General features: G+C 40.6%; 3 protein-coding genes across 7 annotated transcripts in view; 1 reads left to right on the top strand and 2 right to left on the bottom strand.

Moving 5' to 3' along the window:
- frmd5a (FERM domain containing 5a) overlaps positions 1 to 6,608 on the top strand; it is a 65,958-nt gene extending 59,350 nt beyond the window's left edge. For 3 of the 4 annotated variants that reach the window (XM_030425344.1, XM_030425346.1, XM_030425345.1), the window contains one exon: positions 1,183 to 6,608. In XM_030425344.1, the coding sequence (XP_030281204.1) occupies positions 1,183 to 1,769 (587 nt within the window). In that variant the 3' untranslated portion in view covers positions 1,770 to 6,608. The remainder of the gene's footprint in view (positions 1 to 1,182) is intronic. The other variant, XM_030425347.1, reaches the window with a different exon arrangement.
- Positions 6,609 to 6,656: 48 nt separating this feature from the next.
- On the bottom strand, positions 6,657 to 15,381 carry blm (BLM RecQ like helicase). Of its 2 annotated transcripts, XM_030425343.1 has the most exons (22): positions 15,010 to 15,381; positions 14,070 to 14,130; positions 13,376 to 13,979; positions 13,150 to 13,276; positions 12,417 to 12,520; positions 12,177 to 12,291; positions 11,440 to 12,083; positions 11,016 to 11,192; positions 10,790 to 10,908; positions 10,578 to 10,691; positions 10,373 to 10,471; positions 10,134 to 10,282; positions 9,927 to 10,033; positions 9,495 to 9,655; positions 9,173 to 9,368; positions 8,496 to 8,686; positions 8,254 to 8,398; positions 7,946 to 8,145; positions 7,643 to 7,838; positions 7,431 to 7,553; positions 7,145 to 7,340; positions 6,657 to 7,037 (listed from the first exon to the last, which is right to left on the bottom strand). In XM_030425343.1, exons 1-22 carry the CDS (start codon positions 15,102 to 15,104, stop codon positions 6,848 to 6,850), a joined length of 4,113 nt encoding a protein of 1,370 aa, XP_030281203.1. In that variant the 5' UTR covers positions 15,105 to 15,381; the 3' UTR covers positions 6,657 to 6,847. The 2 variants fall into 2 exon arrangements, with proteins under 2 accessions (XP_030281203.1, XP_030281202.1); XM_030425342.1 differs by having other exon boundaries at positions 13,376 to 14,130.
- Positions 15,382 to 16,084: 703 nt separating this feature from the next.
- ctsh (cathepsin H) lies at positions 16,085 to 19,614 on the bottom strand. The gene is made up of 12 exons (XM_030424725.1): positions 19,452 to 19,614; positions 19,256 to 19,287; positions 19,009 to 19,114; positions 18,848 to 18,918; positions 18,633 to 18,737; positions 18,256 to 18,342; positions 18,095 to 18,150; positions 17,901 to 17,982; positions 17,744 to 17,812; positions 17,107 to 17,213; positions 16,527 to 16,652; positions 16,085 to 16,449 (listed from the first exon to the last, which is right to left on the bottom strand). Exons 1-12 carry the CDS (start codon positions 19,513 to 19,515, stop codon positions 16,380 to 16,382), a joined length of 975 nt encoding a protein of 324 aa, XP_030280585.1. The 5' UTR covers positions 19,516 to 19,614; the 3' UTR covers positions 16,085 to 16,379.
- Positions 19,615 to 20,469: the final 855 nt, after the last annotated feature.

The following is a 20,469-nucleotide window of genomic DNA, read 5'->3' as shown; positions in this document are numbered from 1 at the left end:
ACAGCAGCCGGGGAGCCCTGGTAGTTCACCTGGTAGAGCGTGAGTCCTGTGGATAGAGGTTTGGTTTGATTCAGTTCCAACCCTAGGACTTTTGCTGCAGGTCGTCCCCTCACTCGCTCCCATTTCCTGTCACCTCTCTAAGCTGTTCTATCTAAATAAAGGATTATTAGCTCAAAAAATAACCTTTGAAAATAAACAAATATTATGTCCAGCTTCAAGGAAGTTGGATGTTTTGTCTGCGTTCAGAATCTGTCTGACAGATTCTGTTGCTCGGTAACAGTAATTCTGTTGAACTGAAGCAAAAGTCATCAACTTATCTGAGAAGTTACGTTGTCATAATAATAAGCGAACAGCATGAAATGGTTTGGTAACAAGTATCCGCTACTATACTGCCAGACTACAGAGCGCTTTCTTTGAGTGAGACTCCTAAATTCATACTCAACAGTCTGCCGTCAAAAATAGTGACATTTCCAAATCTGACCTGGTATCAGTCATCAAGAACAACTTTCTATGTGTCATTTGCTTTCGTAGATCATGTACCGACATCAGTATTAAATTAAGACTGTTTCATAACCAATTAAAAGTTGCTTGTATGTATGTTGTTTAAGCGTCTCTCTTAAGCTTCTGAAACAACCGATACATGTGGAGAAATCTAACATCTGATGTGGGATCAGTGGTGGAACCTCTGGTAGATCGGAGGCTGTCGTATTTAGAGATTCATGCTCAGAAAGTGTCAGTAGATAAAAAGAGAAGATGTTTTGAGGAAGCAGGCTCGGCTTGTTTTGTTGTCTCTAAAGCAGACTTGGTCGTGATAGTTTTGTACGATCTGTGGTTGATGAATGAGTTTAACACTTTCGGTTTAAGTTGAACATGATGATGATCAGAGTCGATGATCAGGCATCACATCAGCTGATGAGCCTTCAGTGCAGTGGTATTAATCCCTGCTTGATTTCTGTCTGTGATCTGTAAACGCTGCTGGACATGCTACAAAGAGTCCTCTCAGCCCTTTTGAGCCAGAGCTACAGTACATTGTGTCCGCGAGCGCCACTCTACTGTCGAGTATGAATGGCCGCATCATGTCATGTCAGGAATCTTTTGTCATGCTGTGAAAAATGTGTGACGTTCCTTTCTTCCTGTCTGTTTCCCTCCTCTCCCTCCCCGAACCCCCCCGCCTCCCACAAGGTCTGGAGTCGTTGCGTGACAGTGCCCACTCTACACCGGTGCGTTCAGTGTCCCACGGGGAATCCTTCATGCCACGCTCCCGGAGCCAGGCCACAGACCACAGCGAGAGGACTGCGGTGATCTCGGACGAGGCCTACAGCCCCTCCGACAGCGTCCTGCCCACCCCGGTGGCCGAGCACAGCATGGAGCTGTCAGCCTCGCGCCAGATCAACGGGGCGCCCTGCAGCATAGAGGAGGAGAAGGAGTCGGAGGCGGGCACCCCTATGTACGGGGAAGGGGGTGAATTTGGTGCGGACGGTAGATCTGCTCAGGAGGGTGCTGGGGGGGACTCGACCCTCAGCGAGGTGGAACAGGTGAATAAATTTGTCTTAAGTGTCCTCCGTTTGCTCCTTGTGACCATTGGACTCCTCTTTGTCTTGCTCCTCCTCCTCATCATCCTCACCGAGTCAGACCTTGACATTGCATTTTTACGTGATATCCGCCAGACCCCCGAATTTGAGCAGTTCCATTACGAATACTTTTGTCCCCTCAGGCGGTGGTTTGCCTGCAAGCTCCGCTGGGTGGGCGGGTTGCTCATTAACAAGTGAGAGTGAGGTCGTAGAGTTCGTAAACCCGTTCGGGGGTCTGGGAAGACGGTTAGGACTCCGGAGCGATGGAGGGAATCCTCGTCCCAACCATGAACCCCGCTTCTCTCATCATCCTCCTGCAGACATACAGCTTGGACCACTCCTGGTAACACCGGGCCAGGATCTCTCTCCCCCTCCCACCTCCTCCTCCTCCTTCACTTTGAGTTAACCCCCCCTCTCACCCAAACCACCTCCTCGTTTCGCTTATTTTTTTTTCTACAAAACCAGAAGACTTTTTTTTTTTTTTAGTTTTTTGCATTTTTCCTCTTTTTTTATTTCACGTCATGTCAGGTATTTTATTTTTTCAAATAACACAAAGGAAAAAAATTTAAAACTGAAATCAAAGAACTGAAGAATTTCAAAACAGTTCCTTTTTACGGGAACGGAAGATTTCGTTTGCAACGGATGAACGTTGCCTTCATTTGTTGTTATTATTTATTGCTTTCAAAACATGTGTTTGCATAAGAAAAAGGGGAGGAGAGGATGGAAAACGGTAATCGAGGAAGTTGATTTGTTGTTTGAAAATGAAGATGGAAGTGAATGTTTAGAGTCGGTAGGCCTGCTGCTGCGAAGTGAGGCGAAGTAGTGTGATGTGTCCTCTGATATGAATTCAGCCCCGTCAGACGTCAACTAGGCAAACAGCAGATTCACCTCATCGGGAAAACAAAATCTGAAGGGAATATCGGAGAAGGTTCATGAGACAGAGATCAGACAGGGTGATTACCAAATGCCTTTTTTTGTTGTCCAGATGTCCATGACTGTCGGTAGGTTTTGAATTTTGTGGATTGTTTTAAGACACAATTACACTTTAGTATACAGCGGTGTACAAAGTAAGCAGGCGAGAGCTCAGAGTTGTTTTATAACATTTTATAAGGATACAGTAAAAAATAAAAACCAATAGTGTTACGTGACCCAGTAGTGTCAGATGCGGTAAAAAAAATTTGAAAAATACCATTCTTGACGAGCAAAGATTCACTGGCACCAATAATAGATGATAGTCTAGATAGATGTGCAATGGTTTTAATAATTAAGTACTTCTGAATGTGCTCATTTGTTCAGTTTGGTTATTTTCTCCGATTAATTTGATTTGCATTTCTTTTTTCATCAAGTTGAAATTCGATGAATTTCAATAATTTCTTTGTATGAAGAGTTTATGATTTATTTTGGTTTCATATCAACCTTGCTCTTAGGTTCATGTATCATACTATATTATTATTATTATTATTATTATTATTATTATTATTATTAGAATAAGAATAATGATGTACTTTTTGTACAAATTAGTTTGTTTCCTAATATATATTGACAGGTTTTTCATGTATATTTTAACAGAACTGAAATGTTATTTTGTTATTGAAGATTAAATTATACCTTTTTTAGCGCTGTGTTTCAAGTAAGGTCAGAAGCATTTTATGGAAATGTGGAAAGGGGGGGGGACTTAAAAAAACAGGGTTTTTATCCAGATCCACTCGACACTGATCACACTTCTCATCACTCCACCAGCAGTGAATCAGCCTTTAGCGTGTGCACACATGATGTACAGAATGAAATCTGGAGATGTCATTACATCATCACAAATACCAAATAGTCCAAAAACACATATTTTCACCCTTCATGACATCTTTTTTTACTTGAAGAGTTCGGAGAGGTGACTGTGAGCCTGGCCGACACAGATCTGCACAAAAAAAAGTCTATTGTGACAATAAAAATTATTTCTAAAATGTGTGAGACGAAAATAGAGCTGGAATGATTAGTTAAGAGAAGGGAAAATTAATTGGCAGCTTTTTTTTAAAATCAGTTAATTGTCATATTTCAAGCAAAAATGCCAAACAATTTCTGGTTTTGGCTTCTTCAAAAGAGGCATTTTCTGTTTTTCTCTCTATTTTTTTTATTTTAAATTGAATATCTCTGGGTTTAGACTGTCGGATTGATTAAAAACCATTTTGAATATTTTACTTTACTTCATATTTTAGATTCTGAGACATTCTGAGTTAATCAGTTCATCTAAAGAATATGAGGTAGATCGATTTATAAAGAAATTAAATCATTCGTTCGTTCTATAGTCATGACATTTTCTGAGATACCTCATTTTCACTATTTCTCCTAATTGTGGATTTCAGTTTCCAGTCAGCCAAAATAAAATCAGGCAGCGGAATATCTGCCAATAATCTCTGCTCTCGGATTCGTCGGTCAGGCTCGAGACTCTTCTGCCTCTCAGCTCCAGGAGAGCAATAACTGTCATGGCTGCTGGATTCTGGGTAAAATCTGTTTTTTGTGTTAATGCGTGTCTACCTCCTGTACCAAGTGCAGGTGTAAGTGTTAGTATGTCTTTATGTAGGAATGGCAACAAGACTCGAGGTGATAGCGGGCGGAGGTTTAGACAGAGAGGGGGTCAGTTTTTTCATCTTTTTTAGTAAAAGAATGAAAAAAGAGAGAGGAAAGAGGTTAGAGAAGGGGTTCAAGAGTTCGGTCTGCTTCTTTGAAAAAAGAGGGATTTAAAACAGAAATTGGGAATAAGAAACACTCGTCGATCTACTGGCTGTACAGGGTTGCTCGTTTTTGGCCAGATTTATTTATTTTTTTCTTTCAGAACGTCACACTCTCATACCAGCACCTGCAAGCTGCTCCACTTGAAGGCCCGATGGTGCTACCTTTCTTTGTTTGCTCCTGTGTAATCCGAGCGTGTCTTGTCCCTCGGCTCAATTTGTAGTCCTGACCACAGAGTAGCATGCACTTGTGGCGTTGTGGCTGGATCCACTCCTGTAGCCCATTAATGCCTCTCAAACCGCAGTTATAAAGCGGCGGAGGGAGCGGCACCGACAATGCTGGAGGGAATTTTCAAATCGTTAGAGCTACATTGGCAAAAAAAAAAAAAAAGCCAGTCAGCTCACTGTAGGAGCTTGATTATGTCACGTTTTTGTTTGTTTTTTAACTCGGATACATCCAGATGCAAAGATGAAGCACATTATTTCCTAACAGGGGGTGGAGCAGGGTGGGCGGGTTGACTCTTTTTTTTTGATGTATACATTCATACTTCATATTTATTACTTCTTTACAGACACAAAGGTCAACATGGCCGACCAGTCGAGGCCAGGCTGAGTTGTTAGCAGGACATCTTTTAAAAGGTCGCTCTGCAAAAGGTGTTTCTCATACATCTATCAGCGTTATGTAGCTTCAGCGGTCTCTCTGAACATGCAACGATTTAAAAAAAAACACAAACAAGGCAGCATTATTCAACAAGCAATAATTAGCTACGAGAGCAAACAGATGTGATTTAGAAAACTTGTGTATGAAAATCCAATGAGTAAGTCAAATATGTCCTTTCTGTTTCTAGAAAAGCACTTAATTGCTGTTGTGCTGACTCTACCAATAATGTGACCACTGAGACACATTCATTAATAGCATTTTATATATATATATATACATATATATAAAAGAAAAAAGAAATTCCCATTTTCCTTAGAGACCTCTTGTGTGGAAGTTTGTTCTGCTGTTTTCTTTGCTGTTTCATTGTCAAGTGACAGATTGTTCCCTGTGCCTGGATCCCAACTGCAGTTTACCAAAGTTGCAACGATGAAGGAATGGAAAGACACAATATCTCCAACACAACAACTTTACTTCAGTCTACTCCATCCTTAAATCTCCCAGGTCAAGAGAGAAAAAAAACAGTGTTCATTTCTGTCCGAAACTGTTTGTAGCCCCGAAATCTCTGTCTTAATTTGTCTTTACAGGCGTGTTTCCTGTGACAGACCTGACTTACATTTTTTACAGTTCAGTTTGCTGTGTCATGTTTACATATTTTACCAGTTCTTTTACCTCACGGGAGATTGGCTACAGTTTTTTTTGGCCAGATGTGTGACTTTTTGATTAACAGTTAAAGAACAGCGTGTCCGTCCCCGAAAAGCAGCAGTGAAGGTGCATCTGGAAGACGACAAATCAATTCATAAATTTAATACACGGGGGATTTACTCAATAACCGAAACACCCACTTGGTATAATCCAATTCCAACGAAACAACAAAAACTTTGAAGTTATATTTTTGCTAAAGCGATGTCAAAGAGATGTTTAGGGTCAATTCTGGGGTTGTATTTTATGGAATTATTGTACTATGAGGTGTTTTAGTTTTTTTGTCCATCCCCTGTTTTCTTACATATATTTAGCACTCATCATTATCTTAAGTGAAAGTTTTTAAAAAAGTAAGAAAAGTCCCTAAAACCAATTTAAGTACAACACAATCAAGATTTTTCTAAAAAGCTGTCATTTTTTAAGGTTTGTCAATATTTATGTGATGAAAAAAATAAAATAACCAATTAGGATGATTGAAATCAAGTGATTTATATTCAATTAGCTACTTCCTGGCCCAAACCTGTCACATTAACGTGGATGCATGTGAAAAATGAGGGGTTTGATGGATGAAACTAGTCATGAGCGAAGACATCTCGATCTGCTTTTTGCCCCTCTGTCAGCTCCCAGTAGACAGACCCTCACACGCCAATACACGTCAATAAGTGTATACGCATATCCATGTCTGGCGGTGTGTTACGTAGTCTGCATCGCTCTATCCTGGGATTGAAGATTGTTGTTTAATTACGTTATATATATGAGTATATAAATATATATAAATCCATGTGCCAAAATCCAGTTCTTGTTCAGTCTGATCCATTCCGAACCCATGTTTGTACTGTAGGTAACCTTCTGTACAAGTCAGTATAAAATATTGTTTCTCTCCAGTAGTCCCTTGTAACTGGTGCCATTAAATAAAACTATTCAAACTTGAAATAAACATTGAAAAAAATGTGATGTGGCTTTATGTTGCTTTGTGGTACAACAGATCAGTTGAAGCAGTAATCATGGATAAAAATTTCAATTTGTCTTTATTATAAAAACGAACATGTACACCACAAGACAGACAGTGAAAGACACATTGTACAACCAATGTACAAATATTATCATCCTGCACAGAACATAACTATACAGTTACTTACATCAACTGGTTTGTGAATGTAGTGAAAAGGTGGTTGGTCATCCAGGAGACGGGACTAACCCAGATGAGAATAGGTCGGCTTTAAGAAGGGTCTGTGGTTGGTCTGAGGGGTCGGGATGGACATGAAGCCCGGTCTCCTGCCTGCTGATGTATCTCCTGCTGAGCTCCTCGACCCACGGCCTGCAGCTTTTGATCCGCCCCTGGAGCCGGATGACGACGACGATCTATTGCTGCTGTAGCCACGACTGAATCCCCAACACCACCGTGGAATAAGAAAGAGGAAAGTGAGGAAAAGTTTCAGCGATGCAATCCTCAACTAGCTGATAAAATGTGAGGCAGAGACACTACCAACCCTTTAGAGTTGTAATTTCCTTTCTTCTTCTTGGAATACTGGAAGAAAGGAGCTTTCTTTCTCTTCTGTCCCCGTGGGGCCCGATTACTGAAGTAGGTGGAGGACTCTGCGTCTTCATCATCATCATAATCTATCCGTGCGCGGCCTGCAGTCGTATCTATCCACCCGTCTCCGCCATTGTCAGTCGGCTCCTCAGCTACAGAGACAATGTAGGATTAAAACCACAGTGTGCAGGATAAAAAAGGAAAAATATTAAATATGCAGAATCTTCACTTGGGTCTCTTACCAGTCATCTGCCACGGAGTGTACTTCTCCAGGACCTGAATCACTTCAGCTCCATACTTCTCTAGTTTGTCTTCTGTCACACCGTCAATTTGTAGCAGGACTTCAGTGTCAGGAGAAAGCTTCTCTGTTCATGTGAAACAGAAAGATTAACAAGTTATAACATGTTAGCTGTATCGCATGAGTTGCTGTGGCTTTTAAAAGAGTAAAAATTACCAGCTATATTCTTCAAGGTGGTGGTAGAGAAGATGTTAAAATAGTGAACGCCAAAAGCTTTTCCCAGCTGCTTGCACAGATCTGTCAGCTCCTTCAGGCACTCCTGAACCTTCTCCTCTCTCTGAGTGACGTTCTTGGATACAGCAGCTTTGTGTTTCCTGATGCTAGATGCACTCTCTGTCTCGTAGAATTCCACCTGCAATGTGAGGAATACCAGTCAGTGATTACTGTTTTCATTAACACATAAATAAAATGTGGACTTGTATTTCCAGCTCTTCATGCTGTCAGCATACGTCACGTTACCTGCATGTGTCCATTGAGCACGTTCATAGCTTTGGGTCCGGCAGAGATGTAAGACACAGCTTGGCCGCCGTTGGTGATGTAGAGATCCTCCATCAGGATGTTGTCGAGAATCAGTTTTTTGAAGAGACGGTCAGCATTATGCCTCGAATAAGCTCCTCCCATCCCAAACATTCCTGTCTGAACCTTGGCAGATTTAGACCCTGAGACAAAGAATGCACCACATTAAGACCATTCACAGAGAGATTGTATTAAAAACATCACGCAAGATTTAGAGTTGCAAAATAGCCTTTTCAGTGAATGAACTTTACCTATGAAGATATCCACCAGCATGTTCAGTGTCAGTCTGTTTTGTTGAGATGTCTTACGGTACCCCCCTCCAACTTTCTCACAGTTCTCCTGGGCAAACCTCACAATCTTCTTCACGTCATCAGTGACATTTCTCAACTTGTATTGCTGCACCCAGGAATATTAACAGATCAATTAGAAACCACCAGGTAGGTATAATGTGTGTGATGAATAAAGAAAGAAAATGATGGGAAACGAATCCTACGTTGGGTTTGGAGCAGTTGTCACAGCTGACGTCTGAGTGGTCCTTACAGAAGCTTTTGTTGAACTTCAGCTCCCCAAAGTACGCGAGTAGCTGAATTCTTCTGCACTCCATCGTGTTCTCACAGAAGTGCACCATGCTGTGGAGGTTGTTGAAATGTGTTGCCTTGGCCTGTCGGTCACCTTCTCGGTCCACTGTGAAGAAAACATTTGATATAAAATTTGATATTTTATATTTACAAAGTAACACCGCTACCCTCACAAGTCAGCATTAGAGCGTCATTTAAATGTATTTTTTTTACTGATATTCACATTTAAACTACAGACTAACGTCATTTTCTCTAACATGTCACCAGTATCAACAAAGCTGGTTGTGTGTTGGGCCTAAGATGTTGGCAGCCAAAAGCCACTAGGGTGCCAGCAGATTTTAAAATTCAATTTAGTTATTGAAGAATGTGATTAACGCTTTCAAATGGCTTTCATAATTAACACAATCATTTTAGGACGACATTTAAGCTTATACATTAAACAGTTTTCTGCATGTTTTCTTACTTTTAGTCAACTAATCCCAGTTTAAACTTAATTGTGCATCAGGAACATTACTTATAAGGAGACATACATTAATAAAAATACCAAACAAAAACTGCTTGTAAATTTCATGTGCATATTTTGGCCACGTACTGCTGATGATCCTCTTGATGCGTTGCACGTCGGAGTAGGTGTAGAAGAGAATACAGTGAGAGATCTCTCCATCCCTGCCAGCTCTCCCGGACTCCTGATAGTAACCCTCCACTGACTTGGGCAGGCTGGCGTGGATCACATAGCGCACGTCAGGCTTGTCAATGCCCATGCCAAAGGCGATGGTGGCACAGATAACCTGGCAGACAAAAGAAAATGGTGAAACAAGAGCAATGCTTGCTTTAAATTCCTCAAAAAGCTACAGGTCAGCAAAACATACCAGAACCAACTATTAGTCATCTTCATATAATATCAGCACCCTCACCTGGCAGCCATCCTGATTGATCCACTTGGTCTGCACATATTCTCTGTCAGCATCGTTCAAGCCTGCGTGATACGACAAAGCTAACAGCCCTGCTCTCTGCAGACTCTCAGCCATGGAGTCACAGTCATTACGGGACAGACAGTAAACAATGCCAGAGTCACCTGCAACATGCAGACAAGCAGGTTAATTAGAAACATCGTCATTTTACATCAATTACAAAGCTTGCTTTTTAAATTATTATTGATACATTTTTGCACGAGGCAAAGAGATGAAATAGACAGAATATAATCCAATGTCTCTTCAACAGCACTCAGATAAGAAAGACCTCAGACTGCATTCACATACAAATCTCTGATGAGTTTTCAACACAACAGTCACGGCAGCTTCCTTAAAATAACTAGCACTACAAAAAAGCACTTCTGAATTATTTACGTGGATAGTGCTTCTTGATCCAGCTGATGCAGTCCTCGTCCACTTTTTTGGGTTTCTTGGGCAACACGGCATACTTCAGGTTTGTCCTGTTGAAGCTCATGGTAAACCTGAAAGTATATTGGATGGAATACGTGCAGCTTTTAGCTTCAAAATATTGAACAAGTCATTTAAAAATCTGAGTAAGAGTGACTGGGATGGAGGACGTACACCTGTGGCCGAGTCATATTGAGCTGGTGGAGAATGTCTTTTTGAACGCGAGGGGTGGCGGTGGCTGTCAGGGCCATCATCGCCACTTTGGGGAACTTCTGACGCAGTTCATGCAACTTTTTGTAGTCTGGGCGGAAATCGTGGCCCCACTGAAAGATTTAAAGTCACAAGATTAATCAAGATGGTTGTCGTCAAAACAAAAGCATACTGCAGACTGTGTATGACGCAGAGGAACACACCTGACTGACACAATGGGCCTCATCTATGACAAACCGGGCCAGAAGTCCTCGATCGTACAGGTTGTGCAGGGTGGAGATCAGCCTGTTACTTGCACTCACCTTGGGGAGAAGAGAAGATGCATCAGCCATAAGTAAAAAATATAAAATAAAATCAGTTACAGTCATCTTGAAAACACATTTAGAGTGTACCTCACTCATAACTCACCTTTTCAGGAGTGACATAAAGCAGTTTAATGATGGGGTCTTTCCTTGAGAGCTGCATGTAGATCCTTGCTGCTTCACTCTCACTTTTATCACCAGACAGGCTTGTTGCAGGGATCTGAAATTTCGGACATTAAAAAATAATCAATTCACTTTCCGAGTATCAGACATATTGTAACAACATCTTCATAGACTAGCAGGTGCAAACACACTTACATCCAGTGTAGTGAGTTTCTGGACCTGGTCTACAATGAGGGATTTGAGTGGAGAGATGACCACAGTGACTCCCGGAGACACGCAGGCAGGCAGCTGGTAACACAGGCTCTTACCGCCACCTAGAAACGCATCAGTTACAGAGAATTGTGGGCATATATACTGCTGTTGACATCCTAAATCTATAGTGACATTACCAAGATAAAGCGATATTTTGGTCACTACTTACCTGTGGGCATCAAAATAAATGTGTCCTCTCCCTGTAGTGCTGCATTAATTGCTTCCAATTGATTGAATCTGAACTGATGAAGACCAAAGCGCTTGTGGAAGATCTTCATCATCTCCTGTGAGTAGGGGAAGCTGAACCCTCTGAAGCGATCATGGGCTGGGTTTCTGAAGTTCGGTTCTGCAATATAAAACATTAAACCGAGTCAGTAAAACGCACCAGAAGACTATCAATCTATTTCATATATTATCATAATCAGGTACTGTATTTATCATTTGAGATACACTTACTAAAGGTTAAATACAGACTACTCGGTATTCACACTCACAGATTAATTCATAAATGAATAAAAAGGCATTGCTCTGAGAATGCGCAAGCAATTAGGACAAAGTACAGGCCCAGATTATTCCACGCTGCGCTGACTTGCCTGGAGAGCTGATCTTTGAAGGTTTAGGTGCAGACACTGGTGTTGTTGGTTTCCTCTCCCATGTAGACTTGCTTGGTCCCCCCTCTTTCACTGTTGTAGTCACCGTTCTTGAGTTCTGTTGCGGCGCTGTTGGGGTTTTGTCAAAGTAATCTGGGATGTCCGAGTCATTAAAATCATCAATGTCAAAGTCGTCATCGTAAAAGTCATCTGGCTCTTTGTTATATACAGCTGAGGTTTTAGATTTGCTCTGAACGGCAGAAGTCTCTGACTTCTCAGTTGAGAAGAAGAGATCTGAACCATTCAAGTCTGTGCTCGATTTCTTTGAGCAATCAATATATGGATTTGGAGAGTCACCTATACTTTCACTTTCCATGTGTGTTGCCCTGCTGTGTTCACTGTGCAAAGGTTTCACATTAATAATACTGTCAGAGTGATCAGTGTCATACTCCATAGAGAAGGCCGAAGATCTCCTGATCTGAAGAGGATTCTTGGAGTCCATGGACACTGAGCAGTTGGACGACATCAAACTAGATGTATCACAGCTAAACGAAGATTTATCTTTAAAGCTGGGTTCAGAAAGCACAGTGCTGTCTGGCTGCTGCATCCTCATTAAACTGCCACCACCAGTTGCAATAATCCTCTTCCTGCATGAGAAAAGCAGATGATTGCAATCACAGGGAGGTATAATTAAATATCATGAATAATAACAAAGCCGTTATCCACTCAAATGTACACACCTTTGAGCCCTCTTCAGCAAAAGCTCATTTCCACAAGACAGTCCTATTAGCTCATATTCAGGGATGGAATCAACCAGAGCACAAATGGATTCCATGATAGTGAAGAGTTGCTCATCTGTGACGCCATCGGAGGCAAGAAACATGAAATTAATGAACAGCGGCGAAGATCTGAGTTCTAATTTGATGACTAAAATGGGCAACAGTCTGGAAAATTTAAAAAAAAAAGGACATAACACCCACTTGTTTTGTCTTTTGAGTGGTGATCAGAGGGTTCATGTAGTGTTGTGACAGGTCCCTTTGATTGCACAGGAGTGTCTCTGTTTTCAGTAGCAGCTGATTTAAATCTGTATGAAATAAAAAGAAAAGTTAGATGCCATCTCTTTTTTCAAATTCCCTTTGAACTTCAAGTTGATCTAATATCAAGGTCAAAACAAGCATATGCACCTAAGAGGCCAGACATTGCTATGATACCTTGGCAACATGAATGTACCTACTATAATCACTGTTCTATCAGAAGTTATGTGTATCTCACTGGTACATTTTTTTTTAGATTTGTTAATATATTCATAGCCACAAAAAAATTAACATTGCTACATAGCTTTCTGTTCTCAAAAGTTTTGAAGGAAAAGCAATAAAACACAGTATGGTATGTTAATTTTGATGATCAGCACAGCTCAAATTTGTGTCTGACTGACCAAATTTCTGTAGATCATAGTTAATATTGTAAAGTGCTTTGTGTTAGTCTGAGTTCCCAAGTTTTCCTGAGTAAAACAAAAACTCAGTCACAGACAGAGAAACATTTCAGGATCAAAGTCTACTACCACATGTGAGAAAAATATACTATAAAAGTAATCTGTAGCTTCAGAGAAAGATGTGTGACATTGATGAACTGCCTCAAGTGATGTCACCTGAATCAGCACCGCCATAGGAGAGCAATGTTTGCGAAAATACAAAATAAACTTAAGGAACTGGCCTCGTCTCCAATGCAGAAGAGATCTCATCAGGGATCGGAGAAGGGGGAATGAAATCAAGGTCATCTTCAGGCTCTGTGTTTTCATCAAGCTCTATTACCTTTGGGTCAATCCATGTTTTCTTATTGTCTGAAAGGCAAAGAGATATAGCCTGTTCAAAGCTTTCCTGATTTCTGCCAAACAATGTACAAATTAAATATACAAATGCTTCAACAAACAGCTTCTTACCTGCTGTTCCTTTGAAAGGCTCAAACTCAACATCGTTGTCCTCTTCACTATCACTGAAGACAGATTTCGGAGGAGGAGGAGGGGGAGGACGACGTCGTCTTCTGGTGGTTTTAATTGGAGAATCCACAAGTTCACTCTCTGCTGGGTCCTGTTTCAAACTAGGTCCTGGTAAAATTGCAGCTTTGTCGACACTGTTGTCCAGTTCATCCGTTTCGATACAAGATTGTTCATTTATGGAAAGACCATTCTTTCCAGCGAATTGTGTTTTTTCTCCCCCAGGAGATGGCTCCGTGTTGTTGCTCTTCCCAGTTATTTCTGAACTGAATGAGTCCTTTTTGGTTTTGACAGGAGTTTCAAAGTCATCAAAATCATCCCAGTCGTCCAGCGGAAATCCGAGAGGTGCATCCAGACTGGAAGTGCCTCGTGTACTACTAGTAAACTGGTTGTCAGATTTTGTTGGAGCTGTAGCTGCCTTAATTGCAGACACTGCTGAAGGAGTCTGGCTTGCAGCAGCACAGTCACCTGCTAGGCTGATGGAGTCCGACATGCCTTTTGAACTGGCAGTGAAGAGGCTGTTGACTTTGGATTTTTGAGGTCTTTCAAGCTTGTTTGAAAATGTCAAAGGAGATTCAGTCACTAAACTGCTCTTAGGGACATTGACATTCCTGTTTGCCAAAACATTAGAGCTGATTACCTTGGATGGGACTTCCACTTTGGTTGTACCAGATGATGACTTCTTTTTGAAACAAAAGGCCCTGAAAAGTAAACAAAAAACAAAATGCATTAGACTTTGTAAACATAACTTGATGACCATTCAAAGATTCATAAATTACTTTTGTGCTGTTGTACGTAGGATCTTCATGCCGAAAAAACATGGCAGCTTAGGTTGAACCTAACACTGGAAGGCCTGGGTGCAGCACCCAAAGTATAATCAATGTATCGTAATTAACTAATGACTTTGCTAATATATTTTCAATCGGTATAATTCTTAACAGTGATTAATCAATTAATACATGTAGTGGAGCGGGAAGTATAGAGGCGCAGAAAATGGAAATACTCAAGTACCTGAAAACTGTGCTCAAGAAGGGTCATTGAGTAAATTGCTTTTAGGTTTATTTCATCGCTGGTTCTTCAAATTTTGACACAAAGATTTTCATTTTTGAAAATGAATATCAGTCCCAAATATGATTTTTCAGTCTCCTTGATTTCCAATAATCAGTATCGGCCCTGAAAAAGCCATATCGGTTGACCCCTTGAAGCAAACACTGCAAACGTTAGTCGTACAGAGATGCGTTGTAATGACTGCATTAATTACATCTTATGGGCTCTGTGGTGCAGCATTTATTAACAAGGACATATTAAACGTTCACAGTAAAACCAACATACTAAAATCTATACGACCTCCACCACGTCACTCGATATAAAATGTTTTATATTACAAGAAAAAAGGACCGTCTTCATAATAAATTTACACCTGTTCTATCTGTATGTAAGTGACCCATCATCTCTGACAAAGCTAAATTGGCTAACGTTAATGCAGCTGAGTGTTGACTCGTTAGCACAGCTGACAGCTCAAAGCTAGCTGTTAGCTCGAGTCATTTCCCTGCTGTAGTGTGAGCTCACAGTGGACTTACCCCGTTTTGGGTTTAGCCAAGGATAGCCTGCTTTGAGCAGCATTGCTGTGCCTCGCCAGCTGCTCCTTCAAATTATTTTGTGGAAGACCAGACATTGTTGTTAAGAAGCTAAACTAGCGAGTGTTTGCTAGCTTACAGTCCCCAGCTCGGTTCACGAAGTGGCGGCTAGTTTCCTCAGCATTGCTCGCGACACGCGATAAGACAAGTTGCCGACGTCTCGCACGGAGTTTGTCTCGCCTCTGAGTCGTATTTCATCAAATTTCATTAAGACTGCACTGACTAAACTACTTGTTTTCACCAGTAAGCTAACTCTCTTCTGGACTACCCTGAAAAATACGCATACAACAGATTTAGCGCCCGTTCAATAAACTGCCTGCTTATTGGCTGAGGATGAGGAGGGGCGAGGATTCTGGGAAATGTAGTTTTATCATGACGTACACCGCCAGCCCCTGCGTAATCGAAGAAATAAACACAATTTAATATAGCCTAATCCCTGTATAGTAACTATATATATATATTTTTACAAATATTTTATATTATCAAACTCAGTCTGCAAAGTGGCTAGTAAATAAATGTAGTAATAAAAATGTAATAAATAATATTCACTTCTGAATTTCATTGGAGTAGAAGTTTAAAATAATTGAGAAGTACTTAAAAATTACTTTGTTACTTTCCAACACTGGAGCCTCTTGAGGGGCCATGACCATGACGTTAGCAGATGGCTCCTAAAATTGTGGGAGACTGCCACAGATAAGCCTGTAACAAGATAAAATATGTTCTATATGTTCCATGAAGCACAATTGAAAAACTATTTAACCCCAAAATCGGAATTCGAGGTAAGTTTTGTCCTAATCCTAATTGAAAATCACAATAAGTGACATTTTATGTTTTCAGTCAAATTAAGAGTTATAAAGCAATGTTCGTGTTAGTGTGTGCCAATCTTCCTACAAAAGAAGATAGATAAGAATCTTGGATTATACACACACACACACACACATATATATATTACTAGTACAGCCATTATATTTCGGCATCTTGCAGACAGTCGCAGTATGATGTAATGACAGACTCAGAATAAAAGATTTGATAGATTTTATTTGTGAATGTCACTACAATGAATCAAACCATTGCTGTTTCAGTGATCATTTCAGATGTACTGAAGATGTACATTTCATGATTTATCTGGATATGACTATGATTTTTTATCCAATCATAGTGCTTACTCCATTGTGCAAAATCTCACTAGACATGAAGGCACTGTAAGATCCTGAATTTGTAAAAATCACCTTGTATAATATAAAAAAAGTCCCCAAAGTAGTTTGAATTATGTTCCCTTTTCATCCCTTTTGTAGTGTGCAGTCATGCAGAAATCACACTTCTGGGAAAGAGGAGCAGGCAGCGAGTCCACACATGTTCTTCCCACGTTCAATGAGGAAGTATCTGTGTGAGGAGAGCATCATTATTATCTTTCTATAGTTAATACACATTTCCAGGATGTGATTAAACAGAAGAATTACCCGTCAATCCCCCAGCTGGTTCCCCATGAGTTCTTCACTATCCAGTAAGGGGAGCCGTTCTCCTCTCCATACCCGACAGCTAGCACAGCATGGTTCACCTTGTCTGTGGTTTGGTGGCAGTGAGTGCTGAAAGGAGGAAGAGATGGAAGTTACATTCAACCCTAAACACATGACTGCCTGATAAAGAATGAGGAACCAAACCACTTTCAATCCAGCAGCGTCACTGGCACAAACAGCCTGTGAATATGTGCTTTAAAGGCACAGTGCACAGAAAACACGATTTAAAAAGCTAAACAATCATGTGCCTTAAAGACACTGTTACCTGTATTTAATTTACTAGCATCACTGGAGGTACAACAGGATTTCCCCCCTAAAAACAAACTATTATTAACCTTTAACATAGTGTATATTTCCCTAGAATGCAATGTCTCTATGTTGTGTTAATCCAGTGCATCATCACAGTTATGCTAATTTGTCATAATTTTAAGTATAGATTTTAAGTATAAAAACGCATAAACATCTGACAGAGAAATACATTTTCAAGAACACACATGACAATATTTCAACGAGCTCTCCTCACCTGGTGTACACGCCCTCGGAGTAACTCATGAAGTCGCTGGTCACCTCAAAGGCGAAACTGACTGGATTGCGTGTGGCAACCGCATCCTGCATCTCCTTCTCATTGTACTGTAACAGACATCACTCACGTCACTCGATAAAGACACTGATCTTAAAAGAAACCTATTATTCTTTTTCATTTTTTCTTTTCCTTCAGTGTGCTATATCGGTTTTAGAGCCATGAAGGGTCTTGAAAGTTAAAACGCCCAAAGTCCATACAAACAGAAGCTCCTCTCTCCCACAGAAAGAAACACCTCATCAGTAGTCCTGCCTTTAATTCTGTGACTTTGTGATATCACTGTATGTCACTGAGTCACACATTTGCACTATTTGCGCCTAGTGGCTAGTTTGGCACGTAAGACTTGATTTAGAATAGCTGCTCTGATGTTAGTGGTGCTGGCTCAGGCTTGTGTGAGCTGACCAATCAGAGCAGACGAGGTACTCAAGAGGAGGGGCCTTAAAGAGACAGGAGCTAAAACACTACGGAGGGGGAATACAGTGCTGGTGTGTTTTTGGAGCATTAAAGCAGATAAACATATTCTAGTCATAACCGAAAATAGCATATGTCTCCATGAAGAAAGACCATCAAGTTCACTCACCGCTGTTATGTTCACCACACTCTTCACAAAGGCAGCTGCCTTCTCTGGTTTATACACACAAGTATCCTCCTGTTTTAGTTGAAATAAAAGTAAATCAAAGACCATCAAATGTGTCATGTCAAAGTCATTTTAGTACGATGGAAATACATTTATTTACATAAGCTGTGTAGGGGTAGTCCTCCTCTGTCATCAGTCCCTTGTTGTACATGATGTATTCAAACGCTTGACTGGGAAGGCCGCTGAAGGACAAATAAAGATCTTGTGATAAAAACTTTGATGCACACAAAGATAGTTGCAGGGAAATGATCAAAAGAAGAGGGAACTACTTATACGTATACGTTTTGCTCTCACCCGTTACACCCATGGTTGTTGAAGTCCTGGGCGCAGTCTACCAGCTGTTGTTCTGACTAAGCAATATAAAAACAGTTGAACATTACAGCTAATGATAAAGGAACTGTATTTATCATACAAAATCAGCAGTTTTTATAGAGAAGTGAAAAGAAGAAACTCACCAGCAGCAAAAGCTTCCCTTTGTTGATGGCGGTGACGGACTCCAAACAGCCGGTTGTGGAAAAAGTCCAGCAGCTGCCACAACCCCCCTTCAACGCAAAAAAAACAAACAGCCATTGTTTGAATATTTTGGCAGATAAAATGCAAAGAGAGGTTGTAGGCGAAGAGGTGAAGGCACAGCAACAATTCCGGGAACTGATTATAATTGGGGTTTTTTCTATCATGCCACTCTTTGGAAGCTGAAAAACAACTTTGATCAAAGGACCACTTTCGCTTAAAATGTCTTGACATGTCGAAGTGTGGAAAGCCCAGCTGTAACTAGTAAAAACAACCATTAAATATGTGTGTTTCTGTGGACGTTTGTGCTGTTAAACCTCACCTGATTCTTCACAGGCGACACATAATTGCCCTTCTTCCTCCAGTCGATGGAGTCTGGATTTGGTCCGTTGCTCCTGAGGTAGTTCCCCTTGGTAGCAGAGCAGTTCTGGAAAAGGCAGCATGTTAAAAAAAAAACTACCCTCACTGTCAAAAAAACAAAAGACAAAAAGCACCTCTAACAAATACTTAACCAACTTCCTGTTTGGATGGCATTACCTGTGGCTCGGACCAGAGGAAAGACTTTTTGAATTCAGCGAACGTCATGTCTGAAAACTGGTTGAGCCCCACTACAGGAAGACACAAAACCACACTCAACACATCTCACTCTGTAAAACATATAAAAAAGATGAACAAATAAAATATCAAGCTTTTCCTACTTGTGTAAGAGTGATTCCCTGCATTGTGTTTGTCGATCCTCCTCTTGTTCTCAGTGAAAATCTGCAGTCTCTCATTGTACTCCTGTGTGCTGTAGGCTTTGTTGTGCTGCAGATGATGGAGACAGCTGTTGCTAGTATGAATGGAGCTGTGTAGTCAGCTAAGCAACAAACTAGCAGTGATTTCTCACTTGCATGCAATTTCCCCTATAACCACAAACAGTACATGTAGGTTACAGACTCGACCTACCTGTGCCATCCATGTTTTGAAGTCAAACTCGTCTGAAAACAATTAGAATAGGTCAGAAAGTGTGAAAAACAGAGAATTTACACAATGCTAGTTTATGATCTGACGCAATGACAGAATATGAAAGTGAAAGTTAAACACTAACAATGAGACAATGAGAAAGTGGGCTGTGAAGGGTGGACGGATCGCAGAAGTTTACCTTGCTCACGCAGATAGAAAGCTGAAGCTGTCGACAGGAGAGCGACCAGAAGGAAACCCTTCATGATGATCACCCGTCAAAAAGCTCCAGGTGATGTGACAGAGTGACAGAGAGGCGGCGGGTGAAACTACAGCAGATCAAGTCCCGCCCGTAAAAATTCCCCTCAGCTCATAGATGAACGAGCCAATCGGTGTCGAGCATGATGCCTATGTGCCAAATGTTTTCTTCTTCGATTGATTTGAGATCACGTGAGATATGACATGAAAAAATGAAAACAGACTTGGCAATCACCTCAGAACTCGCTCTTTGTCGGCTCAATGGCTCCTCAGGTGCTACTCACACAACTCACAGCAGGTCAGGGCTCATTTGATTATCATAATGACTCTGCAAAATGTTCACAAAATGGACAAATCATTAATTAATCCAGTTTATTAGTTTACTAGTAAGTCTCTAGTCTATCTGTGAATAAATCCCTACATCACAAAAACATAACAATACAAAAAAAGGCACTTTTTAATATACATTTAGATATTTTAATGGAGGAACAAAAAAAATAGAAAGTCATATAATAATGTTTTAGTTTGGAGGATAAGCAACAATGTCCGATCAATGTCTCCTTCAAATGCCTTCAAAGGTGCTATTTGTAAGAAAAGTTGATTTTTGAATCTTGTTCCCAATTTGACAAATTACTTCTCTTACAAATAACACCTTTAAGAGCAAAACAAATCTGAAATTACTTGTTTGTTGTATGTATTTCATCTGATTAATCTGATCGTTTTGGATGTGTATCATGAAACTAGTGCTGCATTGGCACATTAGCTTTCTTATGCTGTCATGAAGACGGGCCCCTGATGTCAAAATCTTACATTTTAATCGAGTTTATATTGTGCTCACACATTCCTAAAGTTGTATTGTATTTAACCAAACTGCCTCATTCTAACAGAAGGAAAACCTGTGACCAGATAGTGTTTTTGCACAGGAGTCCTGCTGGTTAGAATCTCAGGCATAGCTTTAATAA

Source organism: Sparus aurata, chromosome 8 (genome assembly GCF_900880675.1).
Source record: "Sparus aurata chromosome 8, fSpaAur1.1, whole genome shotgun sequence".
NCBI lineage: Eukaryota > Metazoa > Chordata > Actinopteri > Spariformes > Sparidae > Sparus > Sparus aurata.
This window is presented reverse-complemented; position numbering and strand designations above follow the sequence as displayed.